Source organism: Macaca nemestrina, chromosome 12, assembly GCF_043159975.1.
Source record: "Macaca nemestrina isolate mMacNem1 chromosome 12, mMacNem.hap1, whole genome shotgun sequence".
In the NCBI taxonomy this organism is placed as follows: domain Eukaryota; kingdom Metazoa; phylum Chordata; class Mammalia; order Primates; family Cercopithecidae; genus Macaca; species Macaca nemestrina.
In genome coordinates, this window is record NC_092136.1 from 105734881 (window position 1) to 105755346 (window position 20466).

At 34.9% G+C, this 20466-nt stretch overlaps 1 protein-coding gene across 11 annotated transcripts in view; it reads left to right on the forward strand.

The window, feature by feature from the left end:
* Positions 1-20466, forward strand: part of LOC105493681 (glutamate ionotropic receptor AMPA type subunit 4) — a 374751-nt gene that overhangs the window by 141706 nt on the left and 212579 nt on the right. For all 11 annotated transcript variants that reach the window (XR_011611032.1, XM_011761528.3, XM_011761526.3 and 8 more), the window contains one exon: positions 3729-3968. Coding sequence is in view for 10 of the 11 variants with exons in the window: in XM_011761528.3 (XP_011759830.1) it covers positions 3729-3968 (240 nt within the window). In the remaining variant the exon portion in view is untranslated. The remainder of the gene's footprint in view (positions 1-3728; positions 3969-20466) is intronic.

Here is a 20466-nt window from a genome sequence, read left to right on the forward strand (position 1 = left end):
AGACTAGTTTTGGTGGTTGGAAAATGTGGAAGCCAGATGAATTGAAAAGAGTGTGAGCAGAAGACTCCTTCAACTATATGGCTGTGAAAGAGTAGAGAGACAGGAAGCATGAGGTCAGGAAAGTTCTTTGCTTTATGAAAGAAAAGACTTGAGCTTGTTTAAAAGCAGTTAGAGGAACTTCTTAAGAGGTGGAAAACTGAAGATACAGGAGAAAGAGAAGGGCCATAGATGGAAGAAAGAACTGTGCTCTTCCTCACCATGCTGCAATGGTCAGTACAATTCAGCACATCTCTTGGATTATGTCCCATAACTTGAGAAACACTGAGCTAAGGCGATGTCCTTTGATTTGTATGTGATATAGAACTACAAATCATCACAAATTATATAATCATTTGACTTAGCTTGGCATCTGGAAGGTGGCATCTGGAATGAAAGTGGGAATGATACTGATGAGAAGACATATTTAGTTGACACAGTCAGGTAAAAAATGGAGTAGTATCATGTGTTTATTGTATGTCTTCATTTATATAATACATAATCCAAGTGATCTTGTTAGTGAAACAGAACACAGAACGTGCACTTAAAATTATAACTTATTTCATTGCAAGCCTTATTCTGATTAGTGTTTATACCTTAAAATATAGATCAACCTAATATCATTGCATGTATTTAGTGGCTAAGCATTAATTCTCATTTATTTTGCCATTTTATGAAAACATAAAAACTTACATTTTTCCATTTTATGTATTCTGAACACATTCAGTTCAGCTTAGTTTACTTTCATTAATTTATGTTTGAGTTTATTTATATAATCTAAGAAGTTTTATTGTTTGAATAATTATTTTTATGCTAAGCAACAATAGATGTCATAAGATTCAGCCAAGCAAAATTTTGATTAAAGAGTGTTTTCAAAGCTAGATTATAATACTATATATGGAAAGAGCTATATTTTAAAATTTGAATCATTGGGTCAAATAAAATACTATCCAAGTTAGCATACCAACATAATAACATTGAATATTTGACTGACAATCTACCCTCATACACACAAAACCCAATAACGCTCACTTGCCAAGCCTATGATCTAGATAAAATAGGAAAAAATAAATGTTTAAAAGAATAAGACTACAGCTATAAATTTGCAAAGGGAATGTAAAATGCTAGTGACAGAATACATCAGAAGCAAATTTATCAGCCTGAGACTATAGTTTCAAAGTAAGTATATATGAATAGAGGAAGAATGACAGACAACTATGAAAAGGAGAATAAATAGATATGTATGATGATGCAAATGAAAGAATGCAGTAGAAGACAATAAAATATCAGAAAATACTGTTTGTTGAGGTCCAGCATAATAAATTAAAATATTAAATAGTATAGTGAGTACCAGAATAGTGAAAAGTCATAATGATTACAATGAAAACAATATAATAGGAATAAAGAGTAGATGGATTTTATGTATAGCACAATTGTTGTTTTTGAACTTTACAGGGTAGTACACTTTGGACATAAAATTTTATATAGTCAGTTGTTCGATATTTAAAATAGATGAAAGCAGAAGTGCTCTTGGATTTTTGTGAGGGTGGAAGGGAGGGATACCAAGAAAAGGAGTCCAGCACTGCCCACCCAATGCTTTCTCAGCAAAAGTCTTCATACAAAGCTACATGAGTACTTCCAGGGAACTTATGGGGTTCCTAGAAAAACACAATTTAGAAGCCAAAGCTTGAAAATCGTATGGTTTTCAAGTGGCATACGTTAAAAGATTATGTAAATATTCATTATATGCATAAGTTAAAGTACATGACTTCTAAATCTTGTTTACATTTTCTAGAACAAGTATTAAAATTTGTGTATAGTTTCAGCACCAAACTAAAAGCCAGGATCTCAGATTTGAATTCTGTAGCTCTTCAATTTACTTTTTTCAGTAGAGTAAAATAAAAATTAATCGAACCATATTATTTATCATGTAAAGCTTGAGAGTTGGCCCTCAGTTTGCAAGAAAACCAGTAGGACAAAAAATAGGAAAACATGAAGGAGCCGAGTAACTCCAGGTTCTACTGGTGTTAAATGTGGACCACTTGCATACTTGCATCCAGAGTCTTGGTGGAACATTTACAGATTAGGGTCTAATGCAGCAACTTTATTTATTAAATCACTTAAGTTATAAGAATTGCATTAAGTTAAACTTAAGATGCCTGAAAGTTAAATTAGAATCTTCCTTATATCTTGCAAGAAAATTATAGCCAGTCACATTGTTAGAACAAGCCTGCCCTGTTGGTCAGTCTTCTCAGAGGATCAAATTCTAGTTCCTTGGTGAGCATAGAATTAGTTGATGGCTCTTCTTTGATAGAATTTCTTTATAAACCTTAATATAATATCTATCAGAATAAATGGTATTTCTGTTTAGAATCTGAATACCTCCTTTCTTGGTTTTGAATCAACTGTAGTATTTCATTTACTAAACCTTTTATTCTCTTATTAAAAAATAAAACTATTTAACTACACAAGTGCATATAGAAAATCTGTGTTAAAATCTGCCACTTATTAATCACATCCTATGTCCTCATAGCATAGCACTTTTACATAATCTCATTTAATTCTTGCCATATTATGTATTCATAGCTAATGCAAGTAAGATTAGTAACTAAAATCAGAAAACATAAAAATTGTATAGACCTAAACACTTCTTAAGCTAGCTACATAAGCCAAGAAGAAATAGGACTGTTAGCCATACATGATAAGCTATAAGAATTTGGAATTCAAATATACTTTCTTTATGGTATCTCCTTTGCAGATTTCTGTCCCTTAAAATATAAATTGGAAAAACTCACACCAATTTGGACCAGAAATCAGTTCTGTTAAAAGAGTAATAAAAATATGATTGGAAAAGAATTGTGAGAAGAATCTTTTTCTATTTAGATGTTGCCTCACGGTTTTTGTAGCAACTGGGAGCATGGACCAAGAAAGGCAAGATGAGGCTGTGTACCTGTTTCCCTGGGGTCCTCTTACTTTATTTGGCTTGCTTCTGTTGGGTTTTGGAATTGGTTTATCTTTACTTTTTGGTCTGCCTAGAACGTGCGCAGCTGGCCCCAATTCACTAAGCCTCTCAGATATGCCAAGAATGACTTTCCAGCAGCCTAACGTCTGTTTTCAAACATGATTTGAGGAGACTCTAAGACTGTGATTAAAATGAAATTGCCACAGCAAGCAAACAAAAAGTAACAATTTAAGCGGAGTGAAAACTATAATCCAATTCAAGAATAGAAAATATGTACTTATAGTTTATGCAGGAGGGCAAAAGGTATTATAAATGTTCCTTCAATTAATACTCAAAAATTTCACATGTATATTATATGTTTGCATGTAAGAAAAAAAATGCAGAAAATAATTTTGGATTTGTCACACCTAAAGTTCTCTAGCATAGGATTTGCCACATTATGGAAGGCCATATTTTTTTATTTTAGTCAAATTTCTCTTTAATCCAATTGTCTTCTTAATGCAGAATTTTAATTCGGATCAGCTTCACTCAATGTAAGACTTTGAGTACAAGCTCAAGAATTCATTGATTGTGCAATTAATCGCACACTTTACTTTTACTCTTTATCCTATATTCCTGACAGATCCAATGATTCAGTAATTTTTATTTTTTAATTTTCTAGAATGTAGACTTTAAAGTCAACAATTTGAGTGTGCTAATAGTTTGTGGTGTTTTCTTCCTCTTGTTTCAGTCTGTTCCCAGTATTCTAGAGGAGTATTTGCCATTTTTGGACTCTATGATAAGAGGTCAGTACATACCTTGACCTCATTCTGCAGCGCCTTACATATCTCCCTCATCACACCAAGTTTCCCTACTGAGGGGGAGAGCCAGTTCGTGCTGCAACTAAGACCTTCGTTACGAGGAGCACTCTTGAGTCTACTGGATCACTACGAATGGAACTGTTTTGTCTTCCTGTATGACACAGACAGGGGTAAGTCCAGTTTCTTCATCTATATCAGCAAAACTCTAATTTTCAATGTGAAATGGCCTTATATGACTTCGGTTTTATAGCAAATTGTTTTGATCTCTAACATCGCTAAAATCAGAAAATGGTTGATGTGTATTTTTATCTTGACTCTGGGGAAAATTTTCTAATTAAACGAGTTTCAGATTCACAAGGTTACTCATTAGCAAACCATGCTCTGTAACTTCATTGAAATTAAGATAACTATGTGAATAAGAAAAACAAACCAAAGTGCTTTTCCTGCTCTCACACAACAATCAACAAAAAATAGTTCTGTGACCTCTGGTCACCAACATGTGTGGAGGTTATTCCCACACGCCAGCTAAGTGACCCTCCAGAGCACATATCTACTTCCATTCAATCCTGACATTATCTACCTGGAGTTATTTGGCATCAGATCCTACAGGTTGAAGGCTCAGTCCCCAACAAGACTGAACTTCACTTCGGAAGCCAACCAGCTATAACTTGGGGTTCCCGTGACCCTTCTCCTTGGGTTTGATTGATTTGCAAGAGCATCTCAGTGCTCAGGAAAAACACTTTACTTTCATTTCCTCCTTCACATAAAGGATATTACAGAGGATACAGATGAACAGACAAATAGAATAAATGGATGGAGAGAGGCGTGGGGAAAGGAGTGTGGGGCTTCCATGCCCTTCCCAGGTGAGCTACCCTCCAGGAATTTCCTCATGTTCAGCTATCCAGAAGCCCTCCTACCTCTCTCCTTTGGGTTTTTATGGAAGCTACATTATGTAGGCATAATTGATTACATCATTGGCCATTGACCAACTTAACTTTCATGTCTCTCTTTCTCCCCAGAGGTTGGTGTATGGGACTAAAATTCCCAACACTCTGATCCTGCCTTTGTCTTTTGGTAACAAGCTCCCATCTTGGAGCTATCTAAGAACCCCCAACCACCAGTTATCTCATTAGCATACTAGAGACAATCTTCTGTCCCTAGAAATTCCAGGGATTTTAGTAATGGTAAGTCAGGAAACAGAGGAGGACCAAATACATATATCATAATAACTACTTTTAAAATTTTTTATGTGATATTTCAGGTTCAGTGATAACATAAATATGTTACTTTACTTCAAAGGCAAATGACCTAATGTTTTGGAACATATTAAAATAATTGGTCCATAACGTTCAGTTTGAAATACAAAACTCTAAGCGAGTAATTGAAGGGCCATGACAATGATGATAGAGGTTTGGCAATAAGACTTCTGCTTGCTGTCAACCTTTCACTTTACCAGTTTTGAAAGATTAATAAGTGATCCCATGTCACCTGTGTGTGGGAGAGACAAGGTAAATAATTCACATATTGCATTATTAACAATCCATACATTTTGTTCAGTGGTTGATATAGCTTTATTTTTCAGCTGGAGGAACAACTTAAGGAGTGCCTATGCATGTTTTGCAGTTCTTGTTTTTTATTTTTATGTTTTTCATGTTTTTTATTTAGTGACTAGAATCATATCAATATATTATATTTAAAAAGAAGCATTAGGGGATCATCTGTGGGTTCTGTCTTCAGTCCTTTTTTCCTTGAGGTTTAAGAGTTATGAAAAGATAAGCAGTTAAAACAAAGGTTGTAATAGGCAGCATTTTAAGAATATTCTTGAATGGAATTCTGTGTATGAAATGAGTAAGGGTAATAAATAGCCTTTTCTATCTATGAAATCAGTAAGGATAATAAATATCCTTAAATCTTTTCAAAATATTTTTTCAAACTTTTGAAGACATAATCCACCTTCCAGAATTCAAAGTATAATCTCCTATATTCAAAGATGAAAACCCATTAAAAAAATTCATCTTTATTACTAAAATTTACATTTTTAATCAGATGCAAACAGTGTCATTTAAGGTGTCATACCAATAGTGTTTCTAGTACATCATTTCTATTGGTATTCTTGGTAAATTTCCCTTACAGAAACAAGCTCAGCAAATTTAATATCATCATCACATTTTCTATAAGGTTGCAGTATACTTTAATTCTCGTTTGGAAATATGGGAATCTACTTATATTGCCTACTATTATTTGTTATTGGTTAACAATCTAAAGCATCCTAGGGGATGAATTACATATTAGAAGAAAACATCACCCTGTTCATTTCTAACTGTTGGAAAAATCTTTGAGCAACAGGACTTAATTGAGTACTCTCAAAGCAGAAGGAAAATTTTTTCTCCCTTAGAAATTGTCGTGATTATTTTATATTTTTACTGAAAATTGAATCATAATGTCAATAAATATATATCATGGTGTAGATGAGATGTTGCTACCTGTGGTTCATTATGACATATCCTAGTTCTCCACCTTGGGCAGAAGATGCTTATTTTACAACTTGTTCTCATGGAAATACCAGTGGAACCTGTATCTCACTTTTTCCTTATCTCCCTGTATAAATCCATCTCTGGCAAGGAGAGGGTTATAGGTATAATTCATGCATTGGTGGGGACACAGAACAGGGATTAAGTTGGCACTTTGCTTTTCTATCCATTTATACTTTCCAAGGTCCTTCCTCATGCATAGCAAGTCAGATGCTCCAACCTTGAGTCATTCCCATTACCTCCTACCATGAGATCTCTCTACTATAAGCAGGCATATATGTGGTTATTTAAAGACTCTTTGTCCATTAACTTTCGGCCTGTAGAGTCTTAAACTCATCAGGGTACAGCCATGACTTCTTCTAACAGTAGTGTCTTATAAGCCTTTAACCTACTTACTGGCTTTCTGCCCAAAGCCTACTTTTTGCATACAGTCATCCTAGAATTTAACTGTTCTACTTCTACTCAATTGACACAACTTCTAGAATTTCTTAGTTCTCTTCGATTGTTGCTTCAGAATGAATAACTAGTTCTTAGCATTTTCTCCTATAGTAATTATCCAACTCAACTTCAAAACAGATATCTTTATTTCAAGAAGTAATTGCCTGAACAAAAAATAACACGTCAGGAAAATGACTGTTTCTTGATGTTCACATGGTTTTCCTTGCCGTGATACATCATGTTTCCCAACATTCTTGATCTTAATTGAGTACTCTCAAAGCAGAAGGAAAATTTTTTCTCCCTTAGAAATTGTCGTGATTATTTTATAAGTTTAAGATCACAAACTCTATTTATTTCCCCTTCAATACTGTGCTTATAATTATGTATCACTCTCACCAACTGAGGTATGAACAGATGATTAACTCATGATAAACATAGTCAGCCCAGAGTAATTCACATTTTCACATCATAAAGAGAAAAAAAGACTTCAAATAATTATACACATCAACATTAAAATCAAAATAGTTTAAAAGTAATATACAAAATCCAAGTGTAAAGAGATAAGACAGTAAGTAAAATACTATCTTATTTCTTTTGATACTTTTTGGTATATCTTAGTACTTTTCTTTCCTCCTGTACTGTTATCATGAACTGATTATCTAAACATTTTTTTCCATTTTAAATAACTGGCTTAATGACTGAATTTCTTTACCAACTTGAGTGGAACACTATTTTCTGATGCATCATGAATCCATATTTTGGAATAAGGTATTTTGTTGGGCCGCACAGTCGTTCTGATATTTTAATCCCGACAGTGCCAAAACACTCTCTCAAAATACAAGAGCTGACTCTATCATACCTTGGAGTAGTGTTTTTATGTTGAATTATGGCAATTAAAGGAATGATCCTCTATTTGCTATGATAGAAGTCCTGTGATCGATCTGCTACTAATTAGCTGTATGAACTTGTCTATGTTGTACTTTTGGCTGTATCTGCTTTTAAAAAACATTAACTGCATTATCTTTAAGATCTTTTCAAATTATCTTTAAGATTTCATTCTATTTTTTAATTCAAATATTCTATTCCCTACCTGGAAATGGTGAACAGCAACAGAAAGATAGCACATGGCATACCTGATCTTATCAGCAGGAAAACCTGCTTCTTCTCATTTGACTACCTCTCAAAGAAGAAAAAAAAAGCATTTGTTCATTTATTTATTCACTTTATTCATTCAACGTTCAATAAATATTTATTTTTCAATTTGTCTGTATTGGACACCTTAGTAGGTACTGAGAATTCAATGATGAGCAAGACAGTAATGAAAATGAATGAAGTTCGGTGCTATGACTTCATTAGGAAATAGCACACAACACTCTATTTAACAACCAGAAACTTGCTTTTGACATATAGCTTAATATTTTAAAATCTTAATTTGGAACACAACTGCTTTCCAAAAAAATCATTGCCTCTTTCGGGAAAAACAATTAGAAAAATCGCTTAACTACAAACTTTAATAAGATCTTTGAGTTGATAAGTAAACTAGTCCCACCATACTCATACTGGTCAAGAGAACTTTCTGTGATGATGGAATTGTTCTGTAACCTGAGTTATCAAGTGTGATTATCTCTACCACATGAAGCTATTGCAGGTTTAAAATGTGACATACAACTAAGAAACTGAATTTTTAGTTTTATTTAATTTTAAAAAATTTAAATTTAAATAGCCACATTTGGCTCATGACTACCATACCGGACAACATAACACATCTAACCAGTGAGCTCATATGAAATAATACATTTCACTATGAGTGAAATTTTTAAATCTCTTATTGACTCATAATTTACTACAGAAGAAAAGAACTTAGTGAGCACTCTGCGCATAACACTTTTGCTAATAATTTTCACATGGTGTTGTGTATATGTTTACATACCTGTTCTTCCCCGAGAATTGTGTTTCTCTAGTAATCACTGTTTTTTCTTACATTTACACCTTTTTTTTGTCTAGCATAGTAACCCCTGAGAGGCTTGCTATGGATATTAATTGAATTAATGAATTAATCTAGTAAAGTGCTTGACAATAGGTATCAAACAATTTTAAGGCCTTAATAACTAATGATGTAATTCATTTTTTATTAATAGTGTCATATTTTAATAGATCAAATAGCTAACAGAACAGCCAAAATGAAAAACTGACTGGGATAGGTATTACTTGAATTAAATGTAATTTTGTTATCACAAAAAAAAAATGTTGAGCAGGATGAAAGATAACATTTTTGATTTAGACCTAATTAAACAAAATATATAGAAAATATTTTAAAAATCAGTTTTTCTGGTAATAGAAAACCTTTACTTTTTTTCAAGCCAAATTAACATGATGCCAATTCCTTGAGCGGAAAAGATATCAATTTAAATGTGTTTAATATAAGCAATGGTTATTTTCCCATTTGAAATAAAGGAGTACACTTTTTACCTGTGTGTATTGTCCAGATTTTTAAATGTTTATGATGGGTTTATGGCCATTCCTAACACCCCAGGTAACAAGGTGAATTTACGATTGAGGGAGATATGAGCAGAATACTAACATTTTTAAAATTTCTAGCGATCGTTGCTGGGCCAGCAATTTTGATCTCATGTCCAGATTCTGCAATGGCTGACAATGACCTCGTTTTACATAATCCTGACTCTCTTTAATGCTTAATGTTCAATGTTTTGCTCACATTACTGCTATGGAAGTTTGTGGTATTATTTCAGAGGTTTCTAAATATCTTGTATCCAATATCTCAATAAATTTTGTAATATTATGTAAATTGTTCCTAGGAGAGATATATTTGGCAAAGCATAGAGCAGAAAATTTTCCTTTGGCTCGTTCCCTTTGGTCTGTTTTGTTTCTTGTTAGCATTTTTTTCTACAAAAGTATATTCTACATATTGCATAACATATTTTCAGAAACCTAGGAAACAATGTCCTGGGTGGTATAATATGCATATGCTGCCATTGCATGCTAAAGCCAATGCAAGAGGTGATAAGGGGATGGAAAGAGTAGAATGTTTATGCTGGAGGAGAGATAGATCTTATTATTTTATTTCTACTTTTTGGTTTTTAGTATATGTATGTCTTTTATTTTTAAACTGTCTTTAATCCTCTTGCAAAAAAAAAAATGTTGAGATTCAAGTAACAGAAAAAGGAGCAAATGACGAGTTAGAGGAATGAAACACCTTTAAATGACATACCTTTTATTCCCTCCAAAATAAGTCTCTATAAATCACTCCAGGGAACTCTCCTGTTTTCCTTTTGGGTTCTCGACTCCAATACTCTTCTCCTCCATTTTGTTATTGCATTACAATAAGAAATATTCTTTTATTCTTTCCCATTTTCTCCTCCTTCCTTAGGAACCTAGCGTAATGAGTAGCTAGGCAAGATGATTTCAGGCTTACTGGGAACGTTCGTCCTTCTCTTTTACCAGATATGGATGTTGCGATAGTTAATTTTATGTTTCAACTTGACTGAGCTAAGGGATGCCTACATAGCTAGCAAAACATTATTTCTAAATGTATCTGTGAGGTTGCCTCCAGCAGAGCTCAACACTTAAAATGGTAGACTGAGTAGAGCAGATAGTTCTTACTAGTGAAGGTGGGCATGAGCCAATCCATTGAAGGCCTAAATAGAACAAAAATTCGGTGGAAGGGTGAATTTGTTCTCTATGCTTGAGCTGTATCTTCCATCTTCTGCCCTTGGGCATTGGTGCTCTTGGTTCTCAGACCTCTGGACTTGGACTGGTACTTATGCCATCCATCCTCTGAATTTCAGTCGTTAGGACTTAGGGACTAAGACTTACGTCATTGGCTCCTCTGGTTCTCAGGCTTTCGGGCTTAGACTAAAACTTCACCACTGGTTCTACTGATCCTACTGATTATTAGATTTCTCAGTCTCCATAATTGCATGAGCCAATTTCTTATAATAAATCTCTCTGTATGTATCTGTATATATTCTATTGCTTCTGTTTCTCTGGAGACTAATAAGGTGCCTCAAAACCCTTAAACCCTAATTCATAAGTAATATAGGAGGATGACAAAGCAGATATCTCCAAGGAATACAGCATATTGACATCAGTTCACAATGAATTAAAATTACAGATACCAACTGCTTTTTAAAAATGTCTTTCAGATAGAGGTAGAATTGGGAAGGTCAGGGGTAACTGTATACCTGTCAAGTGGATTCGGAGCTATCCAAAGAAAAATGCTCAGTGTCTGGACTGCAGATCACAAGCACCATTCTTTTCCTAATTTCTCCCCATCTCTGATTCCTAATTACCACATTCCACCAACACAAATCTACCATTGATTTTACTTCTTAAAATTCCCATGGTTCATTTTTTCTTATTAAAAGCAAAATTAGAATAGCAAAAGAGTTAGTTTACATATAACTTTAGAAAAAGTAAGAATCTGTCAGGTTCCAAGCTCATATTATCCCAAGAAGAGATTTATCTTTAATATTTGACAGTACTAAACTCCGTTTTAATAACTCAGGGAAAAAACGTATTTCCTAACAAATGCCCCCCGCCCCCCAAAAAACACAAAAGAAAACAAAACAAAACAAAACTTCAAGTCTAAAACCGTCACTGGGATGAAGAGGAGTTTCCTTTTTGTAAATCTTTTATGAAGACTCTCTGGAAAAAAGTCTCATCAGGATTTAGAATAATTTTTATCAGTCATCCAAATATATTTGCTTACAAACTCTTATTACATTTATAGCCAGACTGACAGTCAGTATTTACCTGTTGCCAACTACCAAGTATGAGGATGATCCATTCCAGCAGAAGGAGAACAGCTAACTAGCTAACTGTGTCTTTGGAGCATATATTCCTGCCTTCCTGCTGGAGCCAGGCCAGTGGGAGAGCAAAAGGAGATACAAGTATAAAAATAACAATTGAGCTTCCCATGAAGATTCTCACTTGTAACTGAGGGAGAAATAACAATCAGAATCAGGCAAGGGAGTTCAACTCTCTTCAGAGCATCTCCTTTGGAGTCACCGCAACACTTATTACTTGCCTTCATTAACCCAGTTCCACGGGCTGTTACTACTTAGGATTAGAAAGTGGAGAAATGAACTAAGGGGTGAGTGAATGGGATAAAGGCACATAAATGACTGTCTTTATAAAGAGGGTTATGTGTCCGGCTCCTTTTCCTTGGTGAGAAGAAGCAAAGGGAGTGCCTATCCCTCACCTCCCACTGTCCCTAGTTACAGAGTGAAGGATTTGAGGGCAGATGCTGGAAGTCATCCTGAAGGAGTACTGAAATTTAACAAGGTGAACGAATCAGAACAGGGGTGCTGAGCAAATAATATTGATATGAAACTAAAACAAGGGTAGTCAAATAAAGAAGAGAGCAGAGCAACTAGCAGCAAAATAAACAGTGGGTTGACAGAATGGAGAAATCCTAGAGATGAAATACAGAAGCCTGCAGAGGGTTTCCAGGTGCCAGCAGTTCATTCGAAGGGTTAAAGAGGCCTGAATGGGATGGCAGGGACATAAATATGCAGCCCTCCATGAATATTTATACTGGGTCAGTTTCGTTGTCATCACTTACTAGGTGCTGGACACACATTGTTGACTGACACATCAACTGGGTGCTGTTCTTCCTTTCCTGATTCCTTCCCATTGTCAGTATTCAGGCACTGAATATGAGATGAGAGCAGATCTGAATAAGACCTCTGGAGGCCCTGCTCACTGGAAAGGTGATGGTGCCCTACTCCATGGAAATTCAAAATTCCAACAAACAGATTACAAAATAAGAGTATAGGAGTCCAAAAGTTCTGATTTTTTCCCATGGTGATTATTTTAATGAATTTTTTGAAATAATAAAATTGTATACAAAATTTTTTGACTGGGTCTGGTGGCTCTCGCATGTAATTCTGATACTTTAGGAGGACAAAGTGGGAGGATCACTCAAGGCCAGCAGTTTAGGACTAACCTGGACAACATAGCAAGAACCTGTCTCTACAAACAATATAAAAACTAGCTGAACATGGTGGTGTGCACCTGTAGACCTAGATACTCTGGAGGCTGAGGTGGGAGGATCTCTTAACCCAGGAGTTCAAGGCTGCAATGAACTATGATTGGGCCACTGCATTTCAGCCTGGGTGACAGAAGGAGACCCCCATTGCTTAATTTTTTTTTTTTTTTTTTTTTTTTTTTTTACTGTTATAGAGCCCTGAGCATATGCAGAAATTTTCAGTTGAGTTAGTCAACCATGTTCGAGGACTAAGGAAAGAGAACATGTTCCTTAAAAATCTTTAGACTGATGAAACGTGGTTATAATAGTTTAGCAATTTTCTTACATGAAAATAAGGCTGTGTAGGTTTTCTTACTGGTTCCATGTTTTCAGTGACCCACAACTTACTTAAAGCAATACATTTGCAAATGAATTATGATTTCCTGACAATATATTTTTTAAATGTCATTTATCTGAAGGTATGGAGGAAAAGATCTTTTGAAAGCTCTGATGGAACACCTTGCCTCAAGAAAAATTGCCTCAATGAATTCTCCCTTTTACTACAAAAAAGAAACAAATGTATATAAATGATAATGTACAATTAAGGTTGAAATACAGTATGAAATCTATGTCAAAAGTATGGTTTACTTAACAGATATGCTTTATAATTTATTCATCATATTATAACAGGTATTGTATCAGAACTATGGAAAGTAGTAACTTCCTATTTGTTGCAGTGGAAGAGAATTCTCAGATACAATGTATAAATTCCTTATAGTTGGACTTGTGATATACCTGCCAATATTTTTATTGTTAAATGGAAATTTTCTATTTTATATCAAATAGAAATTTTCAGTTCTATAGCACAGATGTTGTCAGTAGAGGACAGTCATAATATCGCAATGTTAAGTGCTTGAATTCACATACCAGCTTTACAGCTTATTACATGTTTGACCTTGGATAATTTCCCTAACATCAAGAGATCTCAGATTTCTAGACTGAAAAAATAGCATTAATAATCAAATCTACTGGGTCGTTATGTGTTTTATATAAAGTCCTTATAAGTTCCTGGCATTATTATATTAAGTTATAACTATTATTCTTTTATTACCAGCATCATTAATATGTTATTAATTTATCCTTAAATTAATAAATATTTAACATTTTAATATCCTTGATCATGAATCAAGGTGTTTGGTTAATATTTTATATGATGAGATTTAAACCTTCATGCGCATTTCTGATTACTACTGCTAAATTCATGAAAAAACAAATCAAAATATAAATTGTGATTGCTTATTTTCTTTTTCCTTCATAGACATCCCTTGCTCTAATTGCCCCTAAAATGCTGACATTTACTTGGGTTCTGTCCTTGGCTACTTTGACTCTGTAAACTTCTTCAATACAAACTACATATGTCACATTCTTAATTAGAATGATTTCATGAGTTCTCATTACTCTTCATATAAAGTCCAAATTTAAAAGATGCTCCACAATCTGTCTCCTGATTGTTTCTTCCATCTCATTTCATAGTCCACTTCCCCGGAAATACCAAGATTCAGAGAAAATGGTTTTTCCAAAGATTTGTGCACACTAAGTTCTTTCTCTTGCCTTGACAGCTTTGCAAATGTCATTCCTTCAACCTTTTTCTTGGGTAACTCTTATTCACCATTTGGATCAGAGCATAACTTCCTCTGGAAGTCTTCTTCCACACATTTACCTTCAAGTGAGTTAAATCCCCTTCTGTGCATTCCCATAGCATCTATATTATCTCTGTCAAACACTTTATTCTAACTATGTGTTTAATTATATCTTCATCATCAGGCTCTTTAAGATTTATCAGAATAGGGACTCTGTCTTGCTCATTGAACAAAAATGGTGCCCCCATACAGTCACACTTAATAAATATGAATGAACGAATCACATGGTCTCAATTCCACTTATATAACAATGACTTTAAAATCTGTATTTAGAACTCATTCCTCTCCCCTGAGCCAGACTCATTTACATAGTAACTGTTAAATATCCCATTTGTATCTCAAAACTCATTATTTCAAGGGTGAATTAATGCTTCTTTTGGTTCACTGCTTCCTTGCTGCTTTTGGTTCATTTTCTATCCTAGAGGGTGACACATGCTAGAAATACAGGAGCCTTCTTTACTCCATGTTTTCCCTTCATGCAATCATATCTAACCAATCATTAATCCTGCCAAATGTGTATCATCTAAAAATATCCTAAATGCATTTCCTCCTCTGCATTCTAACTACTGCTGCCCTTGTTCTGGGACTCTTCACTCTCCCACATCAACCAACTTTTCTCCTTGGCCCCAGTATTGCCCTCCTTAAATCCAACTTCTATGCACTTGCCACGGTGAACTATCTGCTAATAATTTTTTCTTGGAATGTTGTTCCTTAGTGACCTATAATTTATATTTATCCCAATGTACTTGACAATTTTGTAGCAAGGTTATATTGGCTTTCTAGAATATGATGCAGAATATGACATACTTTTCTGTTTTCTGGATGAGTTTACATAATGTTTAAATTAGTTTCTTCTCAAAAGTTCAGTAGACTATGCCTTAAAATATTTGTGCATAAGCTCTGTAAAAGCTTTTTAACCAATGCTTTGATTTCTTTCATGATTCGAAGGCCTATTCATGTCTTTTTTTCACTTCTCTTTCTGTCAGGTTTGTTAAGGTACATAGCGTGTATTGTTGTGAAGTACTCAATGGATTCTGGCCAGAAAACGTGTTCTCTGATATTAATCCTTTGAAACCCTTTGGGATTTTTTTCACATTTGAGTACATGGTCAATTTTAACAATATTTCATAGGGCTTTAGAAGAATATTTATTTCTGATTTTTAGCTACAAGGTTCTATATAATCATAATGCACTATTAAGTTTGAAATACAGTGCAAGACCTATGTCAGAGGTTATATTTGTTCAAATATTCCGCATCTTTATTAAATTTCTGCTTGACCTAACTGAGAAAAGTACAAGGAAATCTCCCATCTTGGTCACATTTGTCAATTTCTTACTCTAATTCTATAATTTTTTACTTAGTATGAGATATACTTTGATACAAAATATTTTGGAATTTTTAGCATCTTCCAGATAAATTGAACCATTTTTAGATTAGGTAATGAACACCTCTCTCATTTGTCATGCTTTTTGTATTGAAGTCTGTTTTTTCTTCTACTAACATAGAAGTTTTCTTTTGGCTCATGCCCTATTTGTCAAAAGTGTATCTTTTGACATTTTTTATTTTCAATTTTCCTGCATCCTTATGTTTTAGGCATATCTTTTTGGCACCACAACTGCCATTATGCACTAAGTACTTTATTATGTCTGTTAACATATTTAATTTTCCAAAAACTTTAAAGGAAAATATAATTATTATCCTGTATTATTCTTGAGTTTAAAGACTTGGAGAGTTTAAATAATTTGCCCAAACTCACATAGCCGTCAGTGACAGAGCTAGGACTCAACTACCTCTGTCAACCCAACTCAACTCAACTCCAACGTGGCAGTGAAAAGTAGCCACTGACAACACATAAATAAATGAAAAGGCCTGTGTTCTGATAAAACTCTATTTATCGATACTAAAATTTGAATTCCAAATAATATTTATGTGTGAAAAAATGCTACTCTTCTTTTGTCCCACTCTGCTGCCCCAAACATTAAGAAATGTAAAAACCATTCATAGTTTACATTTTATACAAAGACAGGCGGTGGGCCAGATTTTGCCCATCAGCAATAGTTTTCAATATGTGTACAGCTTTCCATAAAAGAATGCTACATTCTTTAAATATTGTGTGATTATTTAAAAGGTTAACCTGTGTTAATTGAAAATTCACTAATGTGTTAGAAGCAATTTCCTAATTATATGGATAAATAGTGTTACTACCCATGTGTGAACACATACACAACCCCCAAGACATCCTTTGCTCATAATCTTTTGAGAAGTCTTAATTTTTTTTCTTTTTTTGAGACTCAGTCTCACTCTATTGCCCAGGCTGAAGTGCAGTTGTGTGGTCTCCGCTCACTGCAACCTCTGCCTCCCGGGTTTAGGTGATTCTCATGCCTCAGCCTCCGGAGTAGCTAGGATTACAGGCACCCGCCACCATGCCTGGCTAATTTTTGCATTTTTAGTAGAGTCGAGGTTTCACCATGATGGCCAGGCTGGTATCGAACTCCTGATCTCAAGTGATCTGCCCACCTCGGCCTCCCAAAGCGCTGGGATTACAGGCGTGAGCCACCACACCCGGCCTGAGAAGTCTTAATAGTTAAACTATAAATTGATACATTTTTGTTTAGAGTCAGGTAATAACGTTTCTGACAATTGTTTTCTGAATGGTTTTGCCTCTAATTAATGAGTGATTAGAATATCCTTCTAACCCAGCACAACATTAGCCAAATCTCTATCCTTTATAGTACTTATCTGTTTTAGAAATATTTACTTGCCACTGATGTTTTTGTTTGTTTTGAGCATTTTTTTGTGTCATAGATTGATATGGTTTGGCTTTGTGTCCCCACCCAAATCTCACCTTGAATTTTAATAAGGCTCTCATGTCATGGAAGGGACCTGATTTGAATCATGGGGATGGGTTTTCCCCGTGCTGTTCTTAGATAGTGAATAAGTCTCACGAGACTTGATGGTTTTATAAAGGGAAGTTCCCCTGCACATGCTCTCTAGCCTCCTGCCATGTAAGATGTCCCTTGCTCTTCTGCCATGATTGTGAGGCCTCTCCAGCCATGTGGAACTGTAAGTCAATTAAACCCCTTTCCTTTACAAATTACCCAGTCTGGGGTACGTCTTTATTAGCAGTATGAAAACAGGCTAATACATAGATCAACTGTTTAATGCATCTTAACAGATTATACAATAGCAAAATTGTGTAAAGAGGTTTCAGAGATCAATGACAGAGATGCGATTGTTGAATCATATTGAGGAGTCATGTTTCAGTGCTTGGTTGGTTTATACATGGTGCTAAACTAAGTTGAGTAAGAGATACAAAATAAAAATATAGCATGGGTAAATATTAGGTTCAAAGTGTAAGAGAGTTTAATACTGTTTGAGGAAGGAAAAGAAGGGAATTAAGAAATATAATTTTCTAGAAGAAATGGGAGAGGAGAGAGCACTCTAAGTAGAGCAAGTGGCACAAACTAAAGCAAGGAGGTGAAAAAGTTCATGGAGTTTTGCAGAGGACAAGAAGTCTGGTTTGATTAAAACCTTTGGCACATGGGATGCGTATGGACATGGAAGTTGGCGATGTGGGTGTGATGACAGTGTTTCACTAAGATTTCATTAGGGTTCTGTGTTGGCTGTGTACCACTGTGTATTTATTTAAGCTATTTTTTTTTAAAGTCTGTAATGTAAATCGACTCAGCTATTCATAGCAGAAGAGAAAAGATCGATTGACCTGATGACAATAGCCCTAACGATTTTTATTGGTTTTTTCCTTCATATGATAATGTCTACTGTCTGGTAACAAATGCAAAGATTTTAGTATCTTAAGACAGGAGTCATAAGCATAAAAAAGACTACATCCTTACCCTTTTCCAAGGTTTGTTTTAAGGGTTTCATTCTGTTTTGATAGACGCCAGGTTAAGATCATAACAAATAAGCATCCTCTACAAAAGAAAAACAGCTTAACTCCTATCTGTACAGCCGTCTGTCATTGCCGTTTGGAAGGTAGATGAAAGAATTCTGTGAGAGACATTCCTCTCTGGACCTTTTGTGTCCTTTCCAGATGACACCCTGCCAAAAAAGGATTCCATGCCATGGGTATTTGATGTGAGTACACATTATTCTCTGTCACTTCACTGGGAACCATTTAGCTCTTATGAATTTTAGCAACGGGTATGTAAGATTTCTATCAATTCTCACTTTTAAAAGATTTGAACTATGACTCATTTAAAAAGCACTTCTATTTGTAAGTATCTTAAAATACCCAAACACAATCTTGAAAGGACAATTCAGAAATAGTACATAGAATCTGAAAGTAACACTGAAATGTTGTCACTGATGCATTCTAAGAGATTATTTTTTCTGTAATTTAATATTTTGTTTTATTTTGTTTTTGTTTTGTTTTTTGAGACGGAGTCTCGCTCTGTCGCCAGGCTGGAATGCAGTGGCACAATCTCAGCTCACTGTGACCTCCGCCTCCCAGGTTCAAGCCATCCTCCTGCCTCAGCCTCCTGAGTAGCTGGGACTACAGGTGCCCGCTACCACACCCAGCTAATTTTTTTGTAGTTTTAGAGTAGAGACAGGGTTTCACCATGTTGGCCAGTATTCTGTAATTTAATATTAAACATGATGAATTATGTTAATTCCTATTTGCATTTTGACCTGACATGTTTGTTATTTGAATCATTTTAGTCATTTCATGTTGTGAAGTTTATATTACCTACATTACATTATTTCTGTTTTCACTCAATTATATATGAAATAAATGGTATAAGGAACCACAGAGTCTACATGCTTATTCAGTCTTAAAAATACCCTTTTAAAGTAAATTTATATTAGAAAGAGACCCCCCTTCCCACTCCCACCCTGGAAATCTGTATGGATTTATGTAGGAACTCTATATAATACATTGAAGAGTTAGCAGATTTTAAATGGTCGAAACGGCTGTTGAACTAAAATGACAAGTTTGAGAGTGAGTTGTGTTCTTCCATATTGTTTGTTACCTTCACATTACTGTAGCCAGGAAAAGGCAGGTAGTTTATAAAAATAAACAGGAAAAAAAAAAGCAGTAGAAAGGGAATTTTTTACTTTTTTTCTTTTTTTTAATTTTTATTTATTATTATTATTATTATTATTATACTTTAAGTTCTAGGGTACATGTGCATAATGTGCAGGTTTGTTACCTATGTATACTTGTGCCATGTTGGTGTGCTGCACCCATCAACTCGTCAGCACCCATCAACTCGTCATTTACATCAGGTATAACTCCCAATGCAATCCCTCCCACCTCCCCCCTCCCCATGATAGGCCCTGGTGTGTGATGTTCCCCTTCCCGAGTCCAAGTGATCTCATTGTTCAGTTCCCACCTATGAGTGAGAACATGCGGTGTTTGGTTTTCTGTTCCTGTGATAGTTTGCTAAGAATGATGGTTTCCAGCTGCATCCATGTCCCTAAAATAGTCCTCTTAGCAACACCTAGACTAGAAATTATTGTTTCTTGTCTAAAAACAAGGGAACAAGGTAGATTTACCCTTACTAGATCCAAGAGACCAATTAAAGACATGTAGTTGTCAGCATGAGGTCAGCACTACCCATTAGAGCAGATGTTACTATAGCCAAGTAGCATGTGACCAGAAGTGTATGACCAATGATGCCTTCAGTCATATGTCTATACGGGGTCTAAGATTTGCCCTTAGAGGGAAGGGAGCATTGATGCAGTATAATATCAAAAAGTGAATTCAAACAGCAGGCCAACTTAGCAAAAGCCATTATGCAGCCTAACTCAGTACAGATTAATATAAAGGGTAAAGTGGAACAGAATTAATCAGGGTTTTTCTGATCTGACATAGAGAAATACTCCTATTCCAAACTATAATTCTGTACACAGATATTTAGATTAAAAAGACATAGAGTAACACTTTAAACAATAACAACCAGTAGAACTGCATCAACAACAATAGCAAGGGTTAAAGGACTTAAGAGTCTTCTACTTTAAGCAAATCGGAGTGAGTGAGTTTGAAGA